Genomic DNA, 21053 nt, shown 5'->3' on the forward strand with positions numbered 1-21053 from the left:
CACGCCATCTGTAGAGATTTGTGAGGATCTGTAGAGAATCTGTAGAGATTTGTGAAGAAGAACTCTCTATAGAGAGCTTTGAACTAGAGCTATAGAAACTCTTTGATGGGAATGAATAAATTCACATTTGTAATAACGAGTAAAAATATTTTCTCAGCAAAAATAGTTCTGAAGTTCAATACCCCGCGTTAACTTTTAAAATCATCGTTTTTATATTTACGCTAACGTCTGTTAATTTTGTCCTCAGACTGCAGCATGCAGAATCGCCAACTTTCTACGCGTTTTGAGAAAATTTCTAAAAGTGGTTGATAAGTTTATGCTTTATGATTCTTTGTATTGTAAATTTGATTTGATGTTTCTTCCCACACCACTCCAAGTAAATAATTAAAAAGTTCATATGAAACGCCATTTTGTTCCAGTTCTCTCGTGATGACGTTTTTAAAATGCTGACAAAATTTCAAAATTTTTTAAAGTTTTAGCTTTGAATTGTTTATTAATTTATAAAAGCATTTTGCAAAAAGTGTAGTAGCTAGCAGCTTGAATATGTTGTTGTTACAAATGGTGGCTACAGTGCAAGCACTGTATCATCGTGTTTATCAGCAGTGCAATCTGCTAACGAATCTGTTCATTGATTTTAAAACTTCGTAGTGAGAATAAATGGCTTCGTTCCCAAGTAGAATTCAGGAATCCATTATGTCTGGACTGTGTGATACTGATACTTGAGTTAATTAACTGGGTTAATTATTACTTAGATCATTTTTGGTTAATTATTACTTAGATTCAATCATTACGATCATTTTGGGGACCCTTTTAAAATATAAAGTTCCCTTAACCATAAATTTAAAATACTAACACGTTTGAAAATCAATACATTGCCATAGTTATTATATGTATCAATTTTCTCGGGATATATTTATTTTTATTTTTAAAGCGGTAACAAAATGTACATAAAAATATTCCTTTATCTCAAATTAACAAAGTTCTTTTATAACGATTCTGACCACTACTGCAAATAAATAATTTAAATAAGTGCATAAGAATTCTAACAATGTTTTTTAAAATAACATTAAGTGTTGGCAGAGTTCAAGCAGTTCTTGCTAATAATTGTAAACTCAATTGCTATATCGCTATTAACGTGCACTACGAAGAATCTAATTAAAAAACCGTAAAATACTGATGTAGACAACGAAGATATTTCATAATCATCTTTAAATTTAAAATAAATAGATATTTGTTGTTTCTAATCCCCAAGAGGTCCATCCTAATTAGATCAATTCCATAAGTCCAAAAATGTCCAGAAAGTCTAAAAACAGATGAGGTTTTGGAAAAACCTCGCCGATCTTGAAATCGATGAAGTTTAGAATATGCTCGGGCGAAGCTTGAGCGGTCTTACATTTAGTGCAAAGTCCAAAAGTCTTTTGCCCCTGAACATACGAGAGACACCTCAAGTGACCACTTGCAAAGCGAGACAAACAAGTCTGCTGGCTTCTAGGTCCCCCAAAAAGCAAGGCACTTCCAGGTCGTTTTCTGAAATACCAATTATGCGGAGGAGGAAAATAGATATTTTTCTGCACTAGCAATCTGTTTAATTTTAAGGGGGGGGGATATCAAAGCTGTAAGATATCAATATTCGAATTAAGTATTACTAATTTAAGACTAAATGTTTAAGAGATTAATGTAAAATTGAAATAGTTGGGTTGGTTGGTTGGTATTAATGCTACTTGCCACACGGGCAAGCCTGCTTGGTGAAACCGAGTAAATTTAAGGCAGAGTGTACGATTCTTGTTTTTTCAGTTGCGCCATCTATGGCCAAGAATTCGACTCTGCCACACCATTCGTCACACCCGTTTTATAGGGCGGACCCATTCATATTTACATCCATTCATTCATCCACAAATCGTAAATTTGACCTGAATCAGAGAACGATCGATCTCCAATCCAGTACCCCAAGAGGTATTGATATGTTATGGGAAAATGAAGGACTTTTGCGACTCGACAGATTTAACGTGCATCAGTCACTTTACTACACGTCTTCGGGCGGCGGGGTTCGAACCCACGAACTCTTGGACCTGGGCCCAGCGCCCTACCTACCACGCTATCCAGAGCTGCTAACTTTAAGTAATTTAAAAAAAATTCACCTTTTAAAAAAAAGAACTGCGAGAGCTCAGGAATTGTTCTATTTCATATTTTGCAAAAATGAAAAAAAAAGTGTTTTCCTGAAGGGGAGAGGGAAAAAAAACTGGTAGCATGCTCGTTCACCCTTAAATGATGAAATTATCCCGTTGTTAGCTATCAGTATGACAGGAATACGAATAATTGCCTAGTTGCAAAAAGTCCTGTAAAGTGGCAGAGAAACACAAAATAAAGATTACAAAATTCGGTTTTATTTTGCAAGAGATAAAAAAATTGCTGGAAAATCCCTACAAGAGATATCTGAGCAAAGTGGCATTTTATATGTAAGTTTTAATTATTTATTTGTCATAGCAAACAAATTCAGGTCTAAAACAAATGTTCCACCTCAATCAATAATTATATATTAAAACATAAATTTTGTCACCATTAAATTTAAAAAAAAAGAAGCATTTTGGTGTTTTTACTAATTTCTTGCAATAATTTTAGCTGCAATATTTCAGGTACATTTTAAGAGTTTACTTTTAAATATAAGTTAAGACAATTGGGTACTTGTAACTCGAGAAGAAGATGATCACTGATACGCAGACACGTAACCTATGACCTCAGCGCCAGCTGATCGTTTATACACAAGATAGCGTGTCAAAGTCGAGCTAAGTTTCTCTACATAAGTTAGAATGTTAATTAACGTGAAGTTAATTAAATAGAACGACGTATAGCACATCGAATTTGTTGAAATATAATTCTTTCGTCTGCATCTTTTACTTAACTTAGATATATTATTTGTTTATGTATTTTTGTTGTAACCATGATATATTTTGCCATTATCTTGAATCTGGCAACTTTGCATAATTTGTTTTCGTTTTACATTGCTTCGTGGCTATCTTTGTGTTAAGTAAGAAACACATAATGGAAAAATTGAAATCGTTGTAAAAGAATCTCAGTGAAAGTGTATAGAATATGTCACTTAATAGAATTGATACTTGACGTGTTTGGCTTATTCGAAATAGCATGGAAAGGACCGTGGCTAACGTAAATAAATGCCACGTTTCAACAACTAATCAGAATCGAGATACCCACACAACGTCACTTGCAGGTATCTCATTGCCATACTTCTTATAGGTAAATGGTAATAGAACGAGAGAAAAAAAAGGATGCAGCAGTTTTTATTTTTTCGAAATACAACCTTTTTCTTAGAAATGGTCAATTCTTTGTGATAGTGAAAATTCAACAGGCTAAGAAATATCTAGTACTTGACTTGATGTATTTTCAGATCTACAATTGATTACTGTTCAAGAAGAAACTGAATTCTAATGAAGTACATGCTAACAGCACTGGACATTTTTTCAATGTACAGAGTTGCTCCGCTCGTCTCAAAAATAATAATCACAGTAGTGCTCTGAAACTGGGCACCTGTTTGTTTTAATACTTCTTCTTCAACAACACATTCGCTTGGTTATTGGCACCGTCATTTCGACACAAACTGTCCGAAACCGCCTTCACGCTGTAGGTCTTTATGCTTGTTGACCAATGGTGTGTGTCATGTTAACAGCAAGGCACCGTCGCGGACGCAGGGAGTGGGCAACAGAGCATGTGAACTTGAAGAAAAATGGATGGCACAATATTCCTTTCTCTGACGAGTCCCGTTTTTCTGCTCATCGTAATAATAGGCGTATTTTCATCTAAAGGGAACATGGCACTAGAAACAATGCTACGTTCGTGCACGAAAGTGTAAGATTTGGCAGTGGGGGAGTGATGGTCTATGCTGACATCGCCTTTGATGGACGTACCAATCTCCATATCATTCGAAATGGAGCTCTGACCTGTCGCCGATATAGGGCTGAGATCCTGAGACCTATTATAGTCTCTTACGCAGCAGCAATTGGAGATGACTTCATGTTAATGGGCGACAATTGCAGGCCACATCGGGCTAACTTCGTGAAGGATTTCCTTTTGGAGGAAGGAATCATACGAATGGATTGGATAGCGTGTTCTCTGGACATGAACCCAATCGAGCATGTTTGGGACATTCTAGGCAGACTAATTGCTGTACGTCTACAACCCCCCACAAACTGTCCAAGAAATGGAAAGACTTCTTCTGGAGGAGTGGGAGAGAACACCCCAGCCCCTGATTAATAACCTCATTGACTGGATGCCTCAAAAGTGTTCAAAGTTGCTGTCCGTTCGGGTAAACCATACCCACTACTAAAAACGATTTTATTTTAAGGAAACACCTTTTTTTTGTTTTTCACACGTGCACAAATCGTGTATTTTTTTGTAGTGAATATTATTTAAATTTAAGCTATTAGAATTGAAGAAAGTTTTACTCGCTTTTAATGGTAAGTTTATTACCTTCATAATATTTTGGTCGAACAACAGGAAGAAATTTTTTCCGAAAATTGTGAGCCTTCACATTCCCATAAACAAATTTAATGAAATTCATTTCAAGTATGACTGTCACTTTATTACAAATTATATTAATAAATCAATGCACTTTTTCATTCAAAAAAATTAAATAAATTTTCATAGTATTTCATATTAACAGGTGATAGTTTTTGCTAACAGATTTGATAATTATTTACAAAACAATTGTTCCACAAACAATTCGGTTCAAAACACTTTACTGGCTTTCTAAGTCACGTCTTCTACGTCCTGGACCATTGGCGAAGTTTGCTGCGGCCAATCCCATCAGATGTTTCGCGGCTTGGCTTCCTGAGAATCCTCTTGACAAACCAAGATCTATTCCTCTTTTCTCACTGCTATTTATAGAAAGGAAAAATATTTAGTCCAGATGCTCATGATTATTTTCAAATATTTTTGTAAGAGTTTAAAATATAACAATTGTAAGGTTTATTATCAGCTATTGATAAGTTGTTTGTTATGAAACATTAAAAAAAATGTTCTATCAAAATACTTTGTTGCAACGATTAAAAAAATCCACCGTGAAAAAATTTTCCTTTGGGTTTGGTATTCTTCAGTTACCAATTGTCTGCGAGAAGGCGTAAATCCACATTGTATACTATTTTTAAATATAATAGGCGTCTTAAGGTTACTCGATTTCCTCATTCTCCACGCTATACCTCTCCCCGTTTCTATGATTTCGGCAAATCTTGCTTTTTTAAATCACCAGTATATTCCAATGAAACTTACTGCTGTAGATAAAAAGCAAGATGGACCAAAGAGACGGTAATGGAGAGGGAAAAAGTGTAGAGAGGAGGGAAATCACTTAACTTTGAAACATTTACGAAGACAATTGAAGCAATTACTTTGCTTTATTTACGAAGATTATAGCATGGGAAAAGTGATTTTATGCAAAAAGTGGTAATGGTAACAATTAAACTTAGTAGATAGTTTTTAACCCTTTCTGAAATAGCAAATTTCGAATGAATACTTTAGTCAGACAGGACAATAGCAAATGCGATCTTAGAGAATATGTTCTAATTGAAGCGACATACTTTATCATTTGAAAAATAGTGGTTGCTAAATGTTTAAAAGCAATCGGTATCACATTTCTAGTGGTTTGTAACATTTGTTGAATCAGTGTTGCCAGACTAGTAACACTGCATGGAAAGAGTTAAAAGAATCGAAATCTTATAATTTCAGAAAGTACTAAAGATGATATTTTTCTTGCTAATAAATTGTGATGGAAATGAATGATTTTTTTCCTTATGAATTCTGGTAAAATAACTCACTAGGCTTTATCTCTTTGAAGAAAAAAAAATCTGAACATTTGCGTCAAAAGAGTTCAAGTCAAAATGTTAGCTGATTTTCCACGATCGAATTTTCTTTTATCTCAAATTTGCGATTTTTTGATTAAATCGATATTAATTGATTATTGTTATTATTGATTAATCGATTTAGATTATTGATATCGCAGTCAAAGCCGTCACTAGACTCACCAACGCCTACACCACCAGGTTCATTAACTATAATCTCCTTGTCGTGACTCTAGAAAAATAGAACACTTAAAATTCCATTATATTTCCGCTTAATCCGTTAAAAATAGTTTGCACGTAATTTTTTTTAATTTCTTTTTTATTTTCAAATTTCATTCCTAAAAACTGACAACTGATTTTTCGATCATAATTTTCAATTTTCTTTTTTAAAAAATTGGATTATTGCTTAATTTTTATTAGAGTGGGGATTTATAAATGAAATATTTTGGGTGTTTAAAAACATTGTTTCTATAAACATGTGGAAATTTTTAAATGTAACCTTATTTTCTAATCTTACGATTCTAATTTCCATGTCTAGAAATACGAAGACCGCTGCTTTCAGGTTTAATGCGTAGGTCGTTGGTCATGGCAGTATCGATATGATTAAAATAGAAAACAAAAGTTTTTGAATTTGCAACAAATAATAATGAAATAAATAATTTCTGTCGAAAGCCCTTGGGCAACACCTTGCTCGCTTGCCCCACTAAGTCGGTGCAGACGGAAAACGGGTGAAATTGTCTGGGAAATATGCCATTCTAGTGTTCGCCATGTTAAATTGTCACAATATTTTATTGCTCTTTTTTCTGTTCGAATTTACGAAAGTGGCAAAAATTCTTGATTATTGAATATTTTTTATTAGAGTTATAATTATTAGCTGCTGTGTTGTTTGAAAACGTTAAGTCGCGTAAGTTAAGTCACATGACTACATTTTTTTATTGTTGTCATCATAGCGTTAATTTTGGTAAAGTAGTCAAGCAGATTTCCTGTGGGATTAGAAGGAATAAAATTACCGATATACCGGTTACCGAACATTACCGATTGCTAATTTTAACGTTGGAATTAGTATTTTAAGAATACAGTGAGCAAAATGAAAAGCGGAACAACTTAATAACTTTTGATCTAATCATCGGATTGTCACGTTCTAAGATGGCGTCTTAATGATTTGAGGATCTAACTTTAAATATGATAATTAATTTATATAAACTACGTTTTAAGTAACAAAACCAGACAAAAAATCCCTTTATCAGAATAAACATGCCTCTTTTGTTGTATTCTTTTAACCCACAAAATATGCAATATAACCGAAATCCAGAATAATAGTTAAAGAGAATTGCTAAATGGTATTCCATGAAACTCTAGGATTCCGTGTGAGAGTTAAAGAGTAAGAGTAAAGAGTAAAGTCTAGTTAGGATTTTTTTTAAACCAATGATTTATATTTAGATACAACCAATAATTCATTACTTATTTAATATTTTGGTTGTTTTGTTGTTGTCTTATTTAATATTTTGGTACCATAATTTGTTTTTATACCATATTAATCTACAAATTTTTCTATATTGAAATCTAAAGTGTTTTTATAAAGTAGAAGTTGAAAAAAATTGAAATCAATAATTTAAAAGAATAATAATTTGACGACAGTGAAAAAAATATTTAATGGAGTGATTAATGCATAAATTTGGTAAACTTACATTTCGTCTTAAGAAAATAAGAATGATATAGCTCTAATGAACCTTTTGAATAATTTCGTTACTTTAGGAATTAAAATCTGTTTGAACGTAACATATTATTGCTTAAAGCTAAACCAAGAAACAATGTAACTATTTTTATTTATTTAAGCTTATTCCACTGATTTGTTGACAGCGGTATCAAGGATAAAGATATGCATTGGAAGCACGGATTACTATTATACTACAGATGCATTAAATCACATAGCTTGAATAATTCATTTTAAGGAAAATCTTTTAATAATCTTAAGCAATTAAGGATACAAAAATAAACTCTTATCGAAGTACGCCTAAAGTTTACCCTAAAATATATCTCGAATAAATTTTGAAATCGATAAATAAAAAATACATTTTCAAAAAATTTCTAGTAGGACGAAAAGTTACAATTTCTCACTCGACTTTTGAAATTTCAATTGTAAACGCTAGCACTAAAATAATTGTACTGCATTGATTTATTTAGAAAGTTGTGACGAATTATTATTTTTTCCATTTAAGAGCTTATGCTATTATCTTACGTTAATTTTTCTTTAATATCGCGTGAACTAACTTAATATACTGCGTTACTAAATGAATAATCCTAAGAAACTAAAGAGAAAAGATAAAAACTTCGTTGATTTGAAAAATTATAGAGATGATAATAAAGGTAGACATGTTTTGAGTGTCTAAAAATTAACGTCATGAGTTATTTTCTCCTGGCGAGTCTTCAGAATGGGCGCCTATTTTTGAACGCTCGTCACATGTTGACTTTAATTTCCATCTTCATGTTTTGTGAAACCCGTGAAGTTTTATCATCAATTATACTGTTTTACATTTGGGTCTTGATCACTATTTTGGTAAGAATTTCATATTCGTAAAAGCAAACATCTGCATTTTAATATTTTTAACGGTGTTCACGTGGTCCTTAAGAAACTAGGAGAACCGAAGCATCAATATTGTAACAATAAAGTTATCTTCAACTTTAAAATTTCTCTGAGTCTCTCAAAGGGACTCCCTAGAGTTCATTTCCACTTCGGCTTTTCTGCTCCGGTCACTAAGAGGGACCTTATTCCAGCTCATCTTTGGTAGTTGGCATTGGAAGTTTTTAATGAGATCCCCAATAACTTCATAAAAATGTTTACGAGGGACCACGCTGGTAGTGGTATCTAAATTGAGAAACCAGGGCAAAAATTGTCCATCCATCCGTAACCTAGATTTATCCTTAGTCTTTCAAAGCGAACTTATTACAATCGAACAAGGTCTCGAAGCTATTCTCAACGAGTGTGACAGCGATGACCTATGGATTATTTCGAATTGTTGCAGCTCCCTTCAACACCTTAAAAATTGAATTACAGTTGGAGATTATACTAGCATTTCTATTCTTCTTAAGCTTATTTCAAAGCACCACGATGTTCATTTTCAGTGGATTCCACCTCACGCTGAAATCTATGTCAATAAGTAAGTGGATCGCTTAGCCAAGGAGGGTCGTAGTCACTCAACACCTTCCTCTTCAGAGCATCAATCTAAAGTTAAATCTACAATTTCACAGAAATGGAAGACCCCTCCCTGACACCACTGGTATCTGAGCAAAGAGTCTGGCTCTTCGTTTGTTCTGAACTAAGACAGAATCTCACGAATGGCATTTCCAAGATTTGCAAAGAGAAACACGAGGAATCTCTCGTTCTTTCAGGTCAGATGGATCTTTGCAGTCTGCTCTAAATGTCAAGCTAAGAAGGCCTCTGCAGAACACATCCGGTGCTGCTTGGGTTTTTCCAGAGAGGACTTATATGCTTCTCCTCATGTGGCTCTCGATTTTATGATGCTTAACGGTCTAATGGAACTTGTCTGACTTAGTCAGACCGTTGGAGCAGAGGCCAACAACTGATTATTCCAAGTTATTTCCGGCTCGTATGCATAGCTATCAATTACTGAACTGGGAAAACTCGGGTACAATTAAAATTTTTAGCATGATTTGCTTTCCCTTGTTCGCACCCAACAAAGGAAAATATTCTACTTTAATTGGCGTTTTGTCAATTTTTGTTTCAGATTTTCGTGTTGGATGGCAGAAATTATTAACACACGCTTGGCAGATTTTAGTCACATTGGAAATTTTTGAAAAATTTAAGATTTTAGTCAAACATTACTTTCGCAATTACGACCATAAACTAAACGTTCTGCTCTGAACTGAGCTGTATAAGAATATCTGTGTGCCTGAGGCCACTTGCTGCCCTTTGCCCATTCGTCCGGATCCTGACCAATGTGGTGGTTTGAGGAGGTGGTGGGAAGGCGAATGGAGTATTTTTGAGGACAGATGAGCGTTAAATTATGACTATGTAGCTATATGCAATGTGGTGATGAAACCATAAAGTAAAAAATTACATAAAATTAGAGTTCTACTTGAATATAAGGTTAAAATTGCACGAAAATACAGCTTGAAGATGAGATTATGTACACATTATTCATGCTTTGAATATGACGCTTCACAGCAATAGTATGCTACAATGAGCCAAATGTTTTTGTCGTGTATTAGGTTTTCAAATGAGAAGGTTTCGTTGAAGTTGGTTGCAGAGCAAGAGATAAACTGAACTTTCAAAATAAATTAAAGAATAATGGTTGCAAAAAATATCACTAATGTGAACTTGTTTTACATATGTTGCGGCTTGGAATAATTTTGAAATAAGTAGGCAGAATTGACATACGGGCAATGTAAAAAGTTGAAAGCTGTATATCGTTATTTGCTTTAGATTTTTATCTGCAAAAATTATTAAAAATAATCGTGAATCTTTTGCAGTTTTGTTTAGAAAAAGTTAGTAAAGTTATTTATAATTTTTCTCCACTGCTGAGAGAGTCAATATATCCGTTATTATCATCACTAAAAACTTAAAGCGCATATAAATAGAAACAAATAACGTGCATTCTAATTCAAGATGAATAAAATATTTTACTGCGTTCATCTTTTTTAGAATATTGATTAAAGTTTGATTTCTCTTTTGTGTTTCTTTTTGCGTATACTATTATGCATTCTACTTCAAAGCAACTTTTCCTTCCGGCCCAATTACCTAGCTCCTCCAAGAAGAAACTTGCATTCATAGCATAGCTGTCAAATCTTCCAGTTTTCCCGGAAAATTTCAATTTTATAGATACTTAAAGCTAGATAGTTGAAGCATTTATGCTTTGATATTTCATATTTAATTTAAAATAATTTTGTCCACTATTATGTACAGTTAATTAAATCATGTTATCAACTTATTTTTACTTGACCATTACTAGGAAAAGCGTTCTTTAAAGTACTAGCTTTGGTAGCTGTGTATATTTCTACTTTTGATTAAAATTAGGAACTAACGTGAAACGAAATGAAAAGTTTTTGATTTTGCTGCGTCTCTTTAAGCTAGAACACTGAGTCAAAGGGTAAATACCCTATCACCATCTTTTATAAAAAGAACTTTCTGCATAAGTGTAAAAGAAAGCTTGTACTTACACGAACAAAACTTTCCGGTGTACCTAATAATTAAGAATAGTAAGAGATATTTAACTTCTCACAAAAGTCAGCCATTAAGGATGTTGTTTTACAATCGATTTTCTCCCTTTCCCGTTTAACTTTGAGTCCTGGTTTCCTTTTACAAATCAAACTTTTAAGTCATTATCTCAAAACGAAATCGGAATTTAGATGAGCGAAGTACTTAGTTAGGGAGGAATCATTTCTCGATTTCCAGACTGTTGGAGAAAAATTTGATTGAGGCACGTATTCAATCATGTTGACCCGATAACAAACGTTGCGATTACGAAAACGTCTATGAAGTATTTGCTTAGCATCCGAGGTTTGTTAAATTTATTTTTATTTTTGAGAATTACTGTACAGAAAGTTCTGGATTCACAAACTTACTCAATACGTTCATGTTGTACAAAGAACATCATCCAGGGATCTCACTGAGAAATTACGCACTCAACACAGTGAAAAAACAATTACTTTGAAAAGTAGTATTATCTGAAGCATTTCCAATAAAAATAATTCACTTCGTCTATCGAGTAAATTTAAGTTGACTCTAAAATAAATGTAAATTATACACATTCACTGCAAAAAAGTTCCAGTTAACAGTTACTGGTATAAGGATGGGCATTCGGGGCACGTGCCCGGGGCCCCGAATTGTGAGGGGCTTCACCCCAAATTACATATGAATTTTTTTAAAATTAGTTTGGCTTTTAACTTGTAAGGGCCACCAAATTTTTCTTTTAATTATTATGTGAGCTGTTTTCATTTCATAAAATTATTATTCCCTCGAATAAACGTGATAAATAGTGCTTTTTAAAGTAAATAAATCTTACAAATAATTTTATGAAGTGCTTTAAATTCTTACTTAATACAAATGTCTTGTTTTCTACGTAATTTTTATCACTATCACTACTTTATATTTCGTATAATTTAACTTTAATTAAAACAAATAAATAAATGAATAAAAATTCTACACATTTCCGACCTGCTGTAAACTTTTTTCTTATTTCACTAAAACTAAAATACAAAATTTTTTTTCTCATAATGTAAGAAATAAAAGAAAATCACTTCAGAAACAATGATGCGAAATTCATAAAATATTTATTGCAAAATCACTTTTGAAACTTGTTTGAGGACATCATAAATTTTCTTCTGACATCTGTGGCATTGTATTTAATTGCTTTTCAGCAAAATATTTCTCTCTTTTGCAAACCTACAAAATTGAAAAGCGGTAGAATTTAGAAAAGAGTTTTTGTAAATACACCAAACTTAGCAAAACCTAGATGTATAAATTCCGAAGCTAAAAATTAATCGATTAAAGTAGTAAAACTATCGAGTAGTGTAGTAAAAAATTAATCGTGTAAGTAGTAAAAGTATCGAGTACTGTAGTAAAAAATTAATCGAGTAAAGTAGTAAAAGTATTGAGTAGTGTAATAAAAAATTAATCGAGTAAAGTAGTAAAAGTATCGAGTAGTGTAGTAAAAAATTAACCGAGAAAAGACTAAGTTATAAATCGCATTACATATATTGTTACATCTTCATCTGAAACGTTAAATTCGCGAAGGTGTTAAGAGTAGCTCCCGATTTTTACGTATGGAATTTTTTGAAACTCTCTTTCAATGAAATGTTCCGGAGAGATTCGATATATCTCATATATCGAATCGGCAATTCGATATATGAGATATATCGCTTATTATTCGATATATATCATATATCAGACATAAACAGGGTTTTTTATTTTATTTCACAACTGGTGTTGAACAGCAGACCCAATTTTCGGGTTTTCGACTACTAATGTTCAACTCTGTAGTATTGTTATTTTGAAACCAATCCAGAAGACAAGATAACTCCTGGATCAAGCATTGCGACAAATTTGCCTTCGTGGGGGACTCTTTGATGGAACTAACCAGCATATTCGTTACATGGAGAGGAAAACCTCCAACGGTTACCTTATCGGCAAGAGGATTCTAATCCATGATCCGTCTGCCACTGAGAATATTTTACGTCATTACTGTGGTCGGTGGGAGCCGCGTGCGAAATTCGTATCGACAAGTCGTCGTTATAGGTACACTTTTTTTTACCGGGATTCAAACCCGGTTCACCTTAGTGGAAGGTGGATATATATATANATATATATATATATATATATATATATATATATATATATATATATATAAAGAGAGAGAGAAAATACAGTTCAAGATACAAATACAAAATAAAATGAAAATTCAAGAAATAGATTCCAAGCAAGCTGCGACAGCACTAAGTTGCTACTGTCAGACCTGGAAGAATATTTGAAGAAAATATTTTAAGATTAAATACAAAAAGTAATTGCCTCATCCGACAACGAAATTATTAACACGAAATGTATATGGATATGTAGGTTACTCATATACCATACCCATATGCATACCCCCCAACTTATGAGGATTTTGAAAATAATTCTTTCTAGTGGTAGCGAACCAAAGTAGAAATTTTTAAAGCAAATGGATCTCTCAGAAAACTTTTATCAGAACTTAAGAATCTAGCCATATGGCCTGCACTTTTATAAGTAATAGTGGACAAGTTAAGCTAAAATTAATTTCTTTTAAATATTAAGACATTACATTTGCTACCGTCTGAAAAGAAGATTTCTGAAACTACGGAAATTCCGTAGCAGTTGGAGGGTATGCCCATATGTATATGGGTATGATTGTTTGTGGCATTATACCGCCAATCATTGAAACTGCTCCCACACTGGCTGCGTGTTATTACCCCCCTGACGCTGCTGCCATGTTTGGTTGTGCTTCCACTTTAATTTCCTTTTAATATTTTTCCTTTTTGTTAGCTCCTTTAGTGCTTTCACCAGGTAGTTTTTTTGTTTGCCATTTAGCCTGTCATTTCATGTTAATGATTTCATTCTCGTATGAGGTAGTTACTTTTTGTATTTCATCTTGAAACATACATAATATATATATATATATATATTCCAAACCTCTAAGTTAGTAGGACGAACATTTACATAATAAATATAAAATAGTATTTTTTACTATTTCTGTTAAATTTTTTACAATGATGTATGCATGTTTTTGTTTGTTAAATTTTACTTTATTTTCTAGTATGTTTTTTTCAAGTGGTTGAGAACTCAAGATTGAATATTAATTTCGGGTATAAATTTTCGTTTGCTAGAATCAATCACATAGCTAAATTACTATTCAGTTGCACTGATGTTTAAATATTTATGGCAAAATTTCCTAATTTTTCCCTGTAATTCATATTGTTATTAGAATGTACTGGAGTTTGTCCCTATTCTCGCTAGTAATTCTAAAATCCTATATATTCTATTAGCAAATAGGACGAACGTGAAAGAATTACTAATTGTTATTTTTCTCAATTTCTGGATTTTTCTACAGTCTATTTTCTTTCACGTGTTTCACTGATATTATCTATATATATATATATTTCTCTTACACCAGCGACAAAAAAAAGCTTCATTACAACTCCCCGAATGGCAACGCTAGAAAATCGACCAATGATTGCCGCTAAAAATGTCACATACCAAATCCAGCTGAGGTGGCTCAACATATAGCGCTTTTAAAAACGGAAACTGAAATCTTCCGAAATTCACCCTATCAGCTGCGGCAATCTCATACTATTAAGCTAGGCAGATGTGAGTGGTCTTTGTCGATAGATCTCTATTTTAGTATTTTGTCGAAAGCGCTTTTTTTCACGAATTTATTTGACGATTTTTGATTTATATCACGAATTTATTTAGTTTTATTATTGTTATAAGTTATTCATTGAAAAATGAGTTTCAGTTGTGCTGTTACGCTTTAAGACTTTATACTATTGTACATTTCTAATAGGTTTAACGAATTACATGTCATTTATTTGAATTCAAATTTATTTTAATGACTTTAGTATTTGCTAAAAAGGTGTAATATGGATTTGAATGATTGTTTTGAATTCTTAGAATTTTGTGCATTTGCAATATACCTAAGTNACATATTAACTCGACTCTATGTCGGGGTACCTTTTCATAGATGACGGTTGACATGGTCAGTAACTACTCTCCCCACACCTAAGTTAATAGCGAGCGAAGCGAGCTTGGTTTGCGAAGCGAACCATATAAGATTGCGTAGCAATTTTCGGAGGTTGGCGAGCGTTCGCGAGCAGGGGGCGCAGCCCACTAGTTCATTTATATTAATTTTACATTAATTTTATAATAAGGAAAATAATTTTTATTATAGTTACAGCAATTGTCTAAGGTTTAAGATGTGCCAATGCCAAAGTTTGTTTTTATTATAATGTTTTATTAAAATTTAATGCGATCATGGTATTGTCATTTGAAAAATTTCAAATATGTGGAAGAAAGCCGCCATTAAGGCGATTCTATCATTCATTTAATGTTATGAAAACTGTAATTATTTTGTAACTCTCTAGTTTTGAATAGAATTGAAGTTTTAAAGTTACTTTGACTTAAATAATAGTTCTGGGTATGTCTTACGTAATCAAAAACACAAATCTCTAACAAAACTGATAATCATAAGTCATATATGCAATATAATATCACTTACAGCTAATGCGAGATCAGAATGAGTATAGCTATATTGATTATTAAAGTAATACGTACTGCATTCCAGGGTCAGAATCCAGTATAACGTCTTGCGCTAATTTCATGAGAACGCGTATTATATCTTCAGGATTTTCAGAATCTGAAGCAGATCTTTTCGACCTTCAAAGGAAAAAAAATATCAATAAATAAATACAACATTAAGCGTAAACAATAAAAATTATTTTTTATGGTGAAAGGGTGTGTTTAATGTACGTTGTTTGTAAAATAAAAAAAAAAATAAAAATTCAAATGACTTACTATTAAATGAGTACTTCACATAAGGACTTTACCAAGTCCTTATGTGAAGGACTTGGTACTTCCAAGTCCTTCACATTGTCATATACCTGCGTTATTAAGACTCGATTATCTTTGTAAATTAAGTTTTGGTAGCATTTCTTTCATTTTTTAAGCAGATATACATTTTACAAAAGTACGAAACATTTTTTAAGTTGACTTTTTTTAAAATTCTAGTCTTACTTTGGTACATCAATTTTTATGAGTCAACTTCTGAGAGTGTGACATTTGCACCTTATGTCTTTATTTTCAATTTTGTAACAAAGATTTTTTTTAAATGACAATTTTGATTAAAACATTAAATTTATTTTTTCATAAATCTTATGCCTAACATCTCAATTTGAATTTGTAAAATGTCCCTTCTGTTAAACCTTATCGCCAAATATTTAAAGTAAATTTTCAGCGTAATTGCAAAATATATACAGGGTTATTCACAATTCCCTCTGCCTGTAAACGCCATTTTTCTTTACTACAACTCGCTTCAGTGGTACATGTTACTGCCATCTACCGGCAACTGCTTAAATTAAAACTTGAATACTTTCGGAATAATTTCATATGTTCTTTTTAGCCATATTCGTCTTCCTTTTTTTACTATAACACTTCGAAACCCCGGAGGGAATTATGAATAACACTGTACTGTCCAGATTTTTGTTGCTGAACGTAAAACTTGTTTGAAAGATAGGCTGTATTTAAAGTAAGCCGTATGCTTTTTTAATATCTTTATAATTTGGCAGAAAAGGACAGTTTCTTATAGTTTACTTGTCACTACTCTCTGCTCTCTGTTAATATACAAGAGTAAATGAAAAAGTTAGGCGAATATGTGATGGAAAGAAAAACGTACAGAGATACGGTGATGAAACTTTATCATGTTTTAATCTTGGTATCACACTACTATTCTAAGAAGGAACCAAAGTAATACGTTTATTCCAATGGGTCACCAATTCATCCATGCTCAGTTCAAAAAATTCTTGCTCCAGGTTCCATAACCAGAGGTAAGTGTAGCCTGATGTGTCTCATGCGGTGCCTGGAAACGTGGTCCTCGGAGGTGATTCTTCCGAGGACCGAACAAATGGCAATCTGAAGGGGTTAAATCAGGACTATACGAAGGATGGTCGGCAATCAAGTCATGAAATTTGAGCCTCCTAAGGTGTGTACAGGTAAGTGGGAATGTGTGTATACCTCTTCTTTAGCCCATTCGGGTTATCATTTGTTCAGTTCCCTGAACAATCACCTCCATGGGAAGCGTTATGGAATCTGGAGCAGGAATTTTTCGAACGGGATATGGATAAATTGGTGCTAAGTTGGAATAAATGTTTAGATTACTTAATTTCCATTTTCGAATAGTAGTGTAATACCATACTTCAAACCTTATAGAGTTTCATCGCTGCATCTCCGTACGTTTTTCACTCCATCACACATTCACTTTACTTTTCGATTCAGATTTGGAAAAAATATTTAATTAATATAAAAGTTATTAAACTAATCAATTTGAAGGCAACATATTGAACAAAATTGCAGTAAGAAGTTTATATAATCCCTATCCTTTTATAAGTGATTCATATTCCTTATTCCCATCCCTTACTCCCTTTAAGACAACTTTCAAATTTTCAGAGTATAGCATGAAGATTTTTACTTCCTAAGAAGATTAAAGTTTAAATATATAAATCGTCTGTGCTACATGTTTTATAATTTATACACTAGTTTGTATTTTATAGCTAATGGTCTGTTTAAGGATTAATTTTTAAAAATAAATCCTACAAAGTTTATTAAGCCTAACAAGCTTTAAGTGAAATATTATTTTTCAAGATTTAGCCCCTTGTATGTCTGTCCTTACTGCCCCCTTTAACGCCTTCCTTCTCGCTCCCGTGATATTTCCGGGCTGGAGTGTTCAGTAGTAACGCGCCAATAAGAATAAAACTAATTAATTTCTTTTGCCCGACAAACATTTAATTTCCCTTTTTACACACCAGATGGCAGCACCAGGATATTTTTAATGTGATTGTAGATAGTTAGATTATTTTAAACTAGATGTCAGCACTAATCAAATAGCCCTAGTAAAAAAATAGGCACTTTTATGGCCGTTTTCTTGAAAATTAACCGATCGTTAAGGGGTTAAAATGCGTTTTAAATATTTTTCTTTCCTTTTTTATAATCAACTTAATAGTTAATATCTACAAATATGCATAAAGTGGATTCCCAATGTATGTTTCACGACTGTATCGATTAATTTTATTATTTATACTTAGTTTTTTTTTTATATGACGCACTTTACCATGTCTTTGAAACAGGCAATGTGACTAGTGCCAGCAGCGAGTCTTCGTGCCCTATAATCTACTATTGGCCAAGATTTGTTTTAAACATGTGACAGCGCTCCGCCTCTTACAGCTTACTTTATCGACATTTTTTCTGGAAAGTGAAGAAATTCGGTGAATCAGCCAGTTTTCTAGATTTCATTCCTATAGAATATAAAGCTTTGCAGGAGGCAATTGCAGGTTAGAAAGACTAGTCAATTGAAACTCTCAGCCACCTCATACAAGCACACAGCGTTACTAAAATAGGACCATTTGTCGAAAGCCAATCTAAACTCTTTTATTTCCTTCAGGAAACGATGTGAAACCTTCACTTTCCAGAAAATATAATAAGACTTAATCCCTTATTAAGATTTTTTTTTTTCTATTTGAAATTATTTAACCACTGCTTATACTTTCCAACTCTCATGAGTGTTATGTACATTCATGCATAGCATCAATCATTGAATCATCCATATTACATACATAAACGCAGGAAGCGTTAGTGACGAAAAATATTTGGGAGTTTCCCGTCAAAACTTAGAGTTTACAACGATTACATGCAGAAAATAGGCAGTTCGAAACTTTTCGCCACAATTGTTCCCATTTGTTCAGTAACCCTATGTTCTGGTACTAGATGATTTTCAGAAAAGGATTTCTTTTTAAATACTTTCTAACCAGAGTTGAACAACCGACCCAAACCTGAGTTCACGAGTATTTAATTCTATAGCCTTGTAATTTTGAACCAATCCAGAAGACAAGGGTACTACTGGATCAAGCATTGGGACAAACTAACCTTCGAAAAGGACTTTTTTGATGGAGGAACTGCACCGCATTTATGTGCACGGAGAGGAAAACCATAAAAACCTCTCAAGTTTTGTCCAGACTACGACGTCAGCAATGTGGTTGGTGCGACCTGGGAGCAGAATTTGCGTAAACCTGCTACAACTTGAAATTTGCCTTCGGGGAGAAGAAGAGAGATCAAGTAACCGAAAAGGTTACTGATTGAGGTTCACGAGATTCTTCCACGGTTAGCCTGACGGCAAGGGGACTCTAACCCATGATCCGTCAATCACTGAGGATATTTCACGTCAGCACTGTGATCGGTGCATGCCGGATGCGGAATTCGTATCGACTGGGATTCGAACCCGGTTCGCCTCATTGGAAGGCGAACGCTCTATCCCCTGAGCCATCGCGGCTCTTCAGAGAAGAATTGCAAGCTTCATGTTGCACTTCTGATAGGTTCTCAAACATGCTCATAAAGTTGGTGTCTGATATCCCGGGTGGTCAATAGATTCGGCACATAATTTCACTTTCCAGAAAATCGTTCACCTGATGAACTTTACGTCCTCATCTGGTGTCATCTTATATTCATCTTACAGTGTACGTTTTCGTTTATAAAATAAAATCAAAATTAACTGCACCACTGAAAAACAAAGAAAGGGCTCCCATATCTAAAACCATTTAAAGTGCTCATCTTAAAGTAACGGAGGTCTGTACGGCCATTCAAGAAGATTGCCCAGAACATCAAATCTTCGCTATCATAATGGTTGATTTCTAAATGCTTCAGGAGCAGAGAGTAGGTCCGTAGTTTAAATGGTTAATGCGGATTGATTATATGAATACAATTGATCGTTGCAAAGAAAATAAACATTTACCTGTTTAAACTATTAACTGGTTATATAACGTAATTTCCAGATTAGCAAGAGGTCACACAAAAAGTCTCTCGTTTTTCGAAGGCAAGAGAATCTTCGAGATCTGCTCCAAATGCCAAATTGAGCAGGCTTCTCCCGAACACATCCTGGACTGTTTGGGACTTTCCAGAGAGGACATATATTCATCCCCCATTCTGGTTCTCGATTTCCTTAGGGTCAACGGTCTGATGGACCTTGTCTGACTTCGTCAGGCATTTGGACGATAAGCCACAACAACACAACACAACTGGTTATATTGAAACTTTAACCAGTCCTGCCTAACGTTTACTCTTTCCAACGAAGTATTTCCCAAGCGGTTGTGAGAAACAAATTGAAATAAAATTGTAGATAGAATTAACTTTTTACAATTGCTACAGTGTTCGTGCATTTTCGTTTCTATAACTTGCTCTTATATATAAGTTTATTTTATTTACAGAGGTAGTCATAATCATATTAAATTAAATGTATTAATCAAAAAAAAAAGGAAATTTAAAAATGAAATAGTGGGGAGAATCCGTATTTGGTAGTAGCAAGGCGTGAGAATGTCAAGAAGGTAAAGAGAGATAGTGAATTGTACCTGGGAAGTACAATTAAATTTTTTGACAAACTTCGTACTAGAAGTGTATTTCTTTTATCCTTTTTTCCCTACTTATTGTGAAAATATATCATTTTATGATATCGCTCAGGCAATGTGCTCAGTATTAATTCTCTACTTTCATATTTAGGATACAAGGACCTCAAGGTAACACCACAAGGATCCGCCATCACAAGACGAAGGAATAAAGGGTCACTCCGGCCTCAGGCACCCCTACCAACCGACAGGACTAGTAGCAAAGCTTAAACTCACAATAAAGCTTTAACAACAAAATAGATAAGTTATGTACCTGATGTTGCTTATACCATTCGCTGGATAACTAAAGGTATAATCCATGGAAGATATGATAAAGCTTAGCAATAAAGCCAATCCGCAAATGTGTCTCGGCATCTCGAATACTCTTTAGCTGAAATAAATAAAGATCAAAATTAATTTATATTTAGACAATGTGCACCAAAGTAATCACATATCAGAGATGCCAACTTGCTCCGGACAGCAAATATATATTTTAAAGTGGTAGTTTATCAATGTATTATTTTATCTTTATCGCCA

At 33.4% G+C, this 21053-nt stretch overlaps 1 protein-coding gene across 1 annotated transcript in view; it reads right to left on the reverse strand.

Moving 5' to 3' along the window:
- Positions 1–4572: 4572 nt before the first annotated feature.
- Positions 4573–21053, reverse strand: part of LOC107451280 (diuretic hormone class 2-like) — a gene marked incomplete in the record, with an annotated part of 32321 nt that continues 15840 nt past the window's right edge. Inside the window, 3 exon segments of the mRNA XM_071186763.1 lie at positions 4573–4889; positions 15649–15750; positions 20791–20907. Coding sequence (XP_071042864.1) covers positions 4751–4889; positions 15649–15750; positions 20791–20891 — 342 coding nt within the window.

The sequence above is a fragment of the Parasteatoda tepidariorum genome, chromosome 10 (assembly GCF_043381705.1).
Source record: "Parasteatoda tepidariorum isolate YZ-2023 chromosome 10, CAS_Ptep_4.0, whole genome shotgun sequence".
Classification (NCBI taxonomy): Eukaryota; Metazoa; Arthropoda; class Arachnida; order Araneae; family Theridiidae; genus Parasteatoda; species Parasteatoda tepidariorum.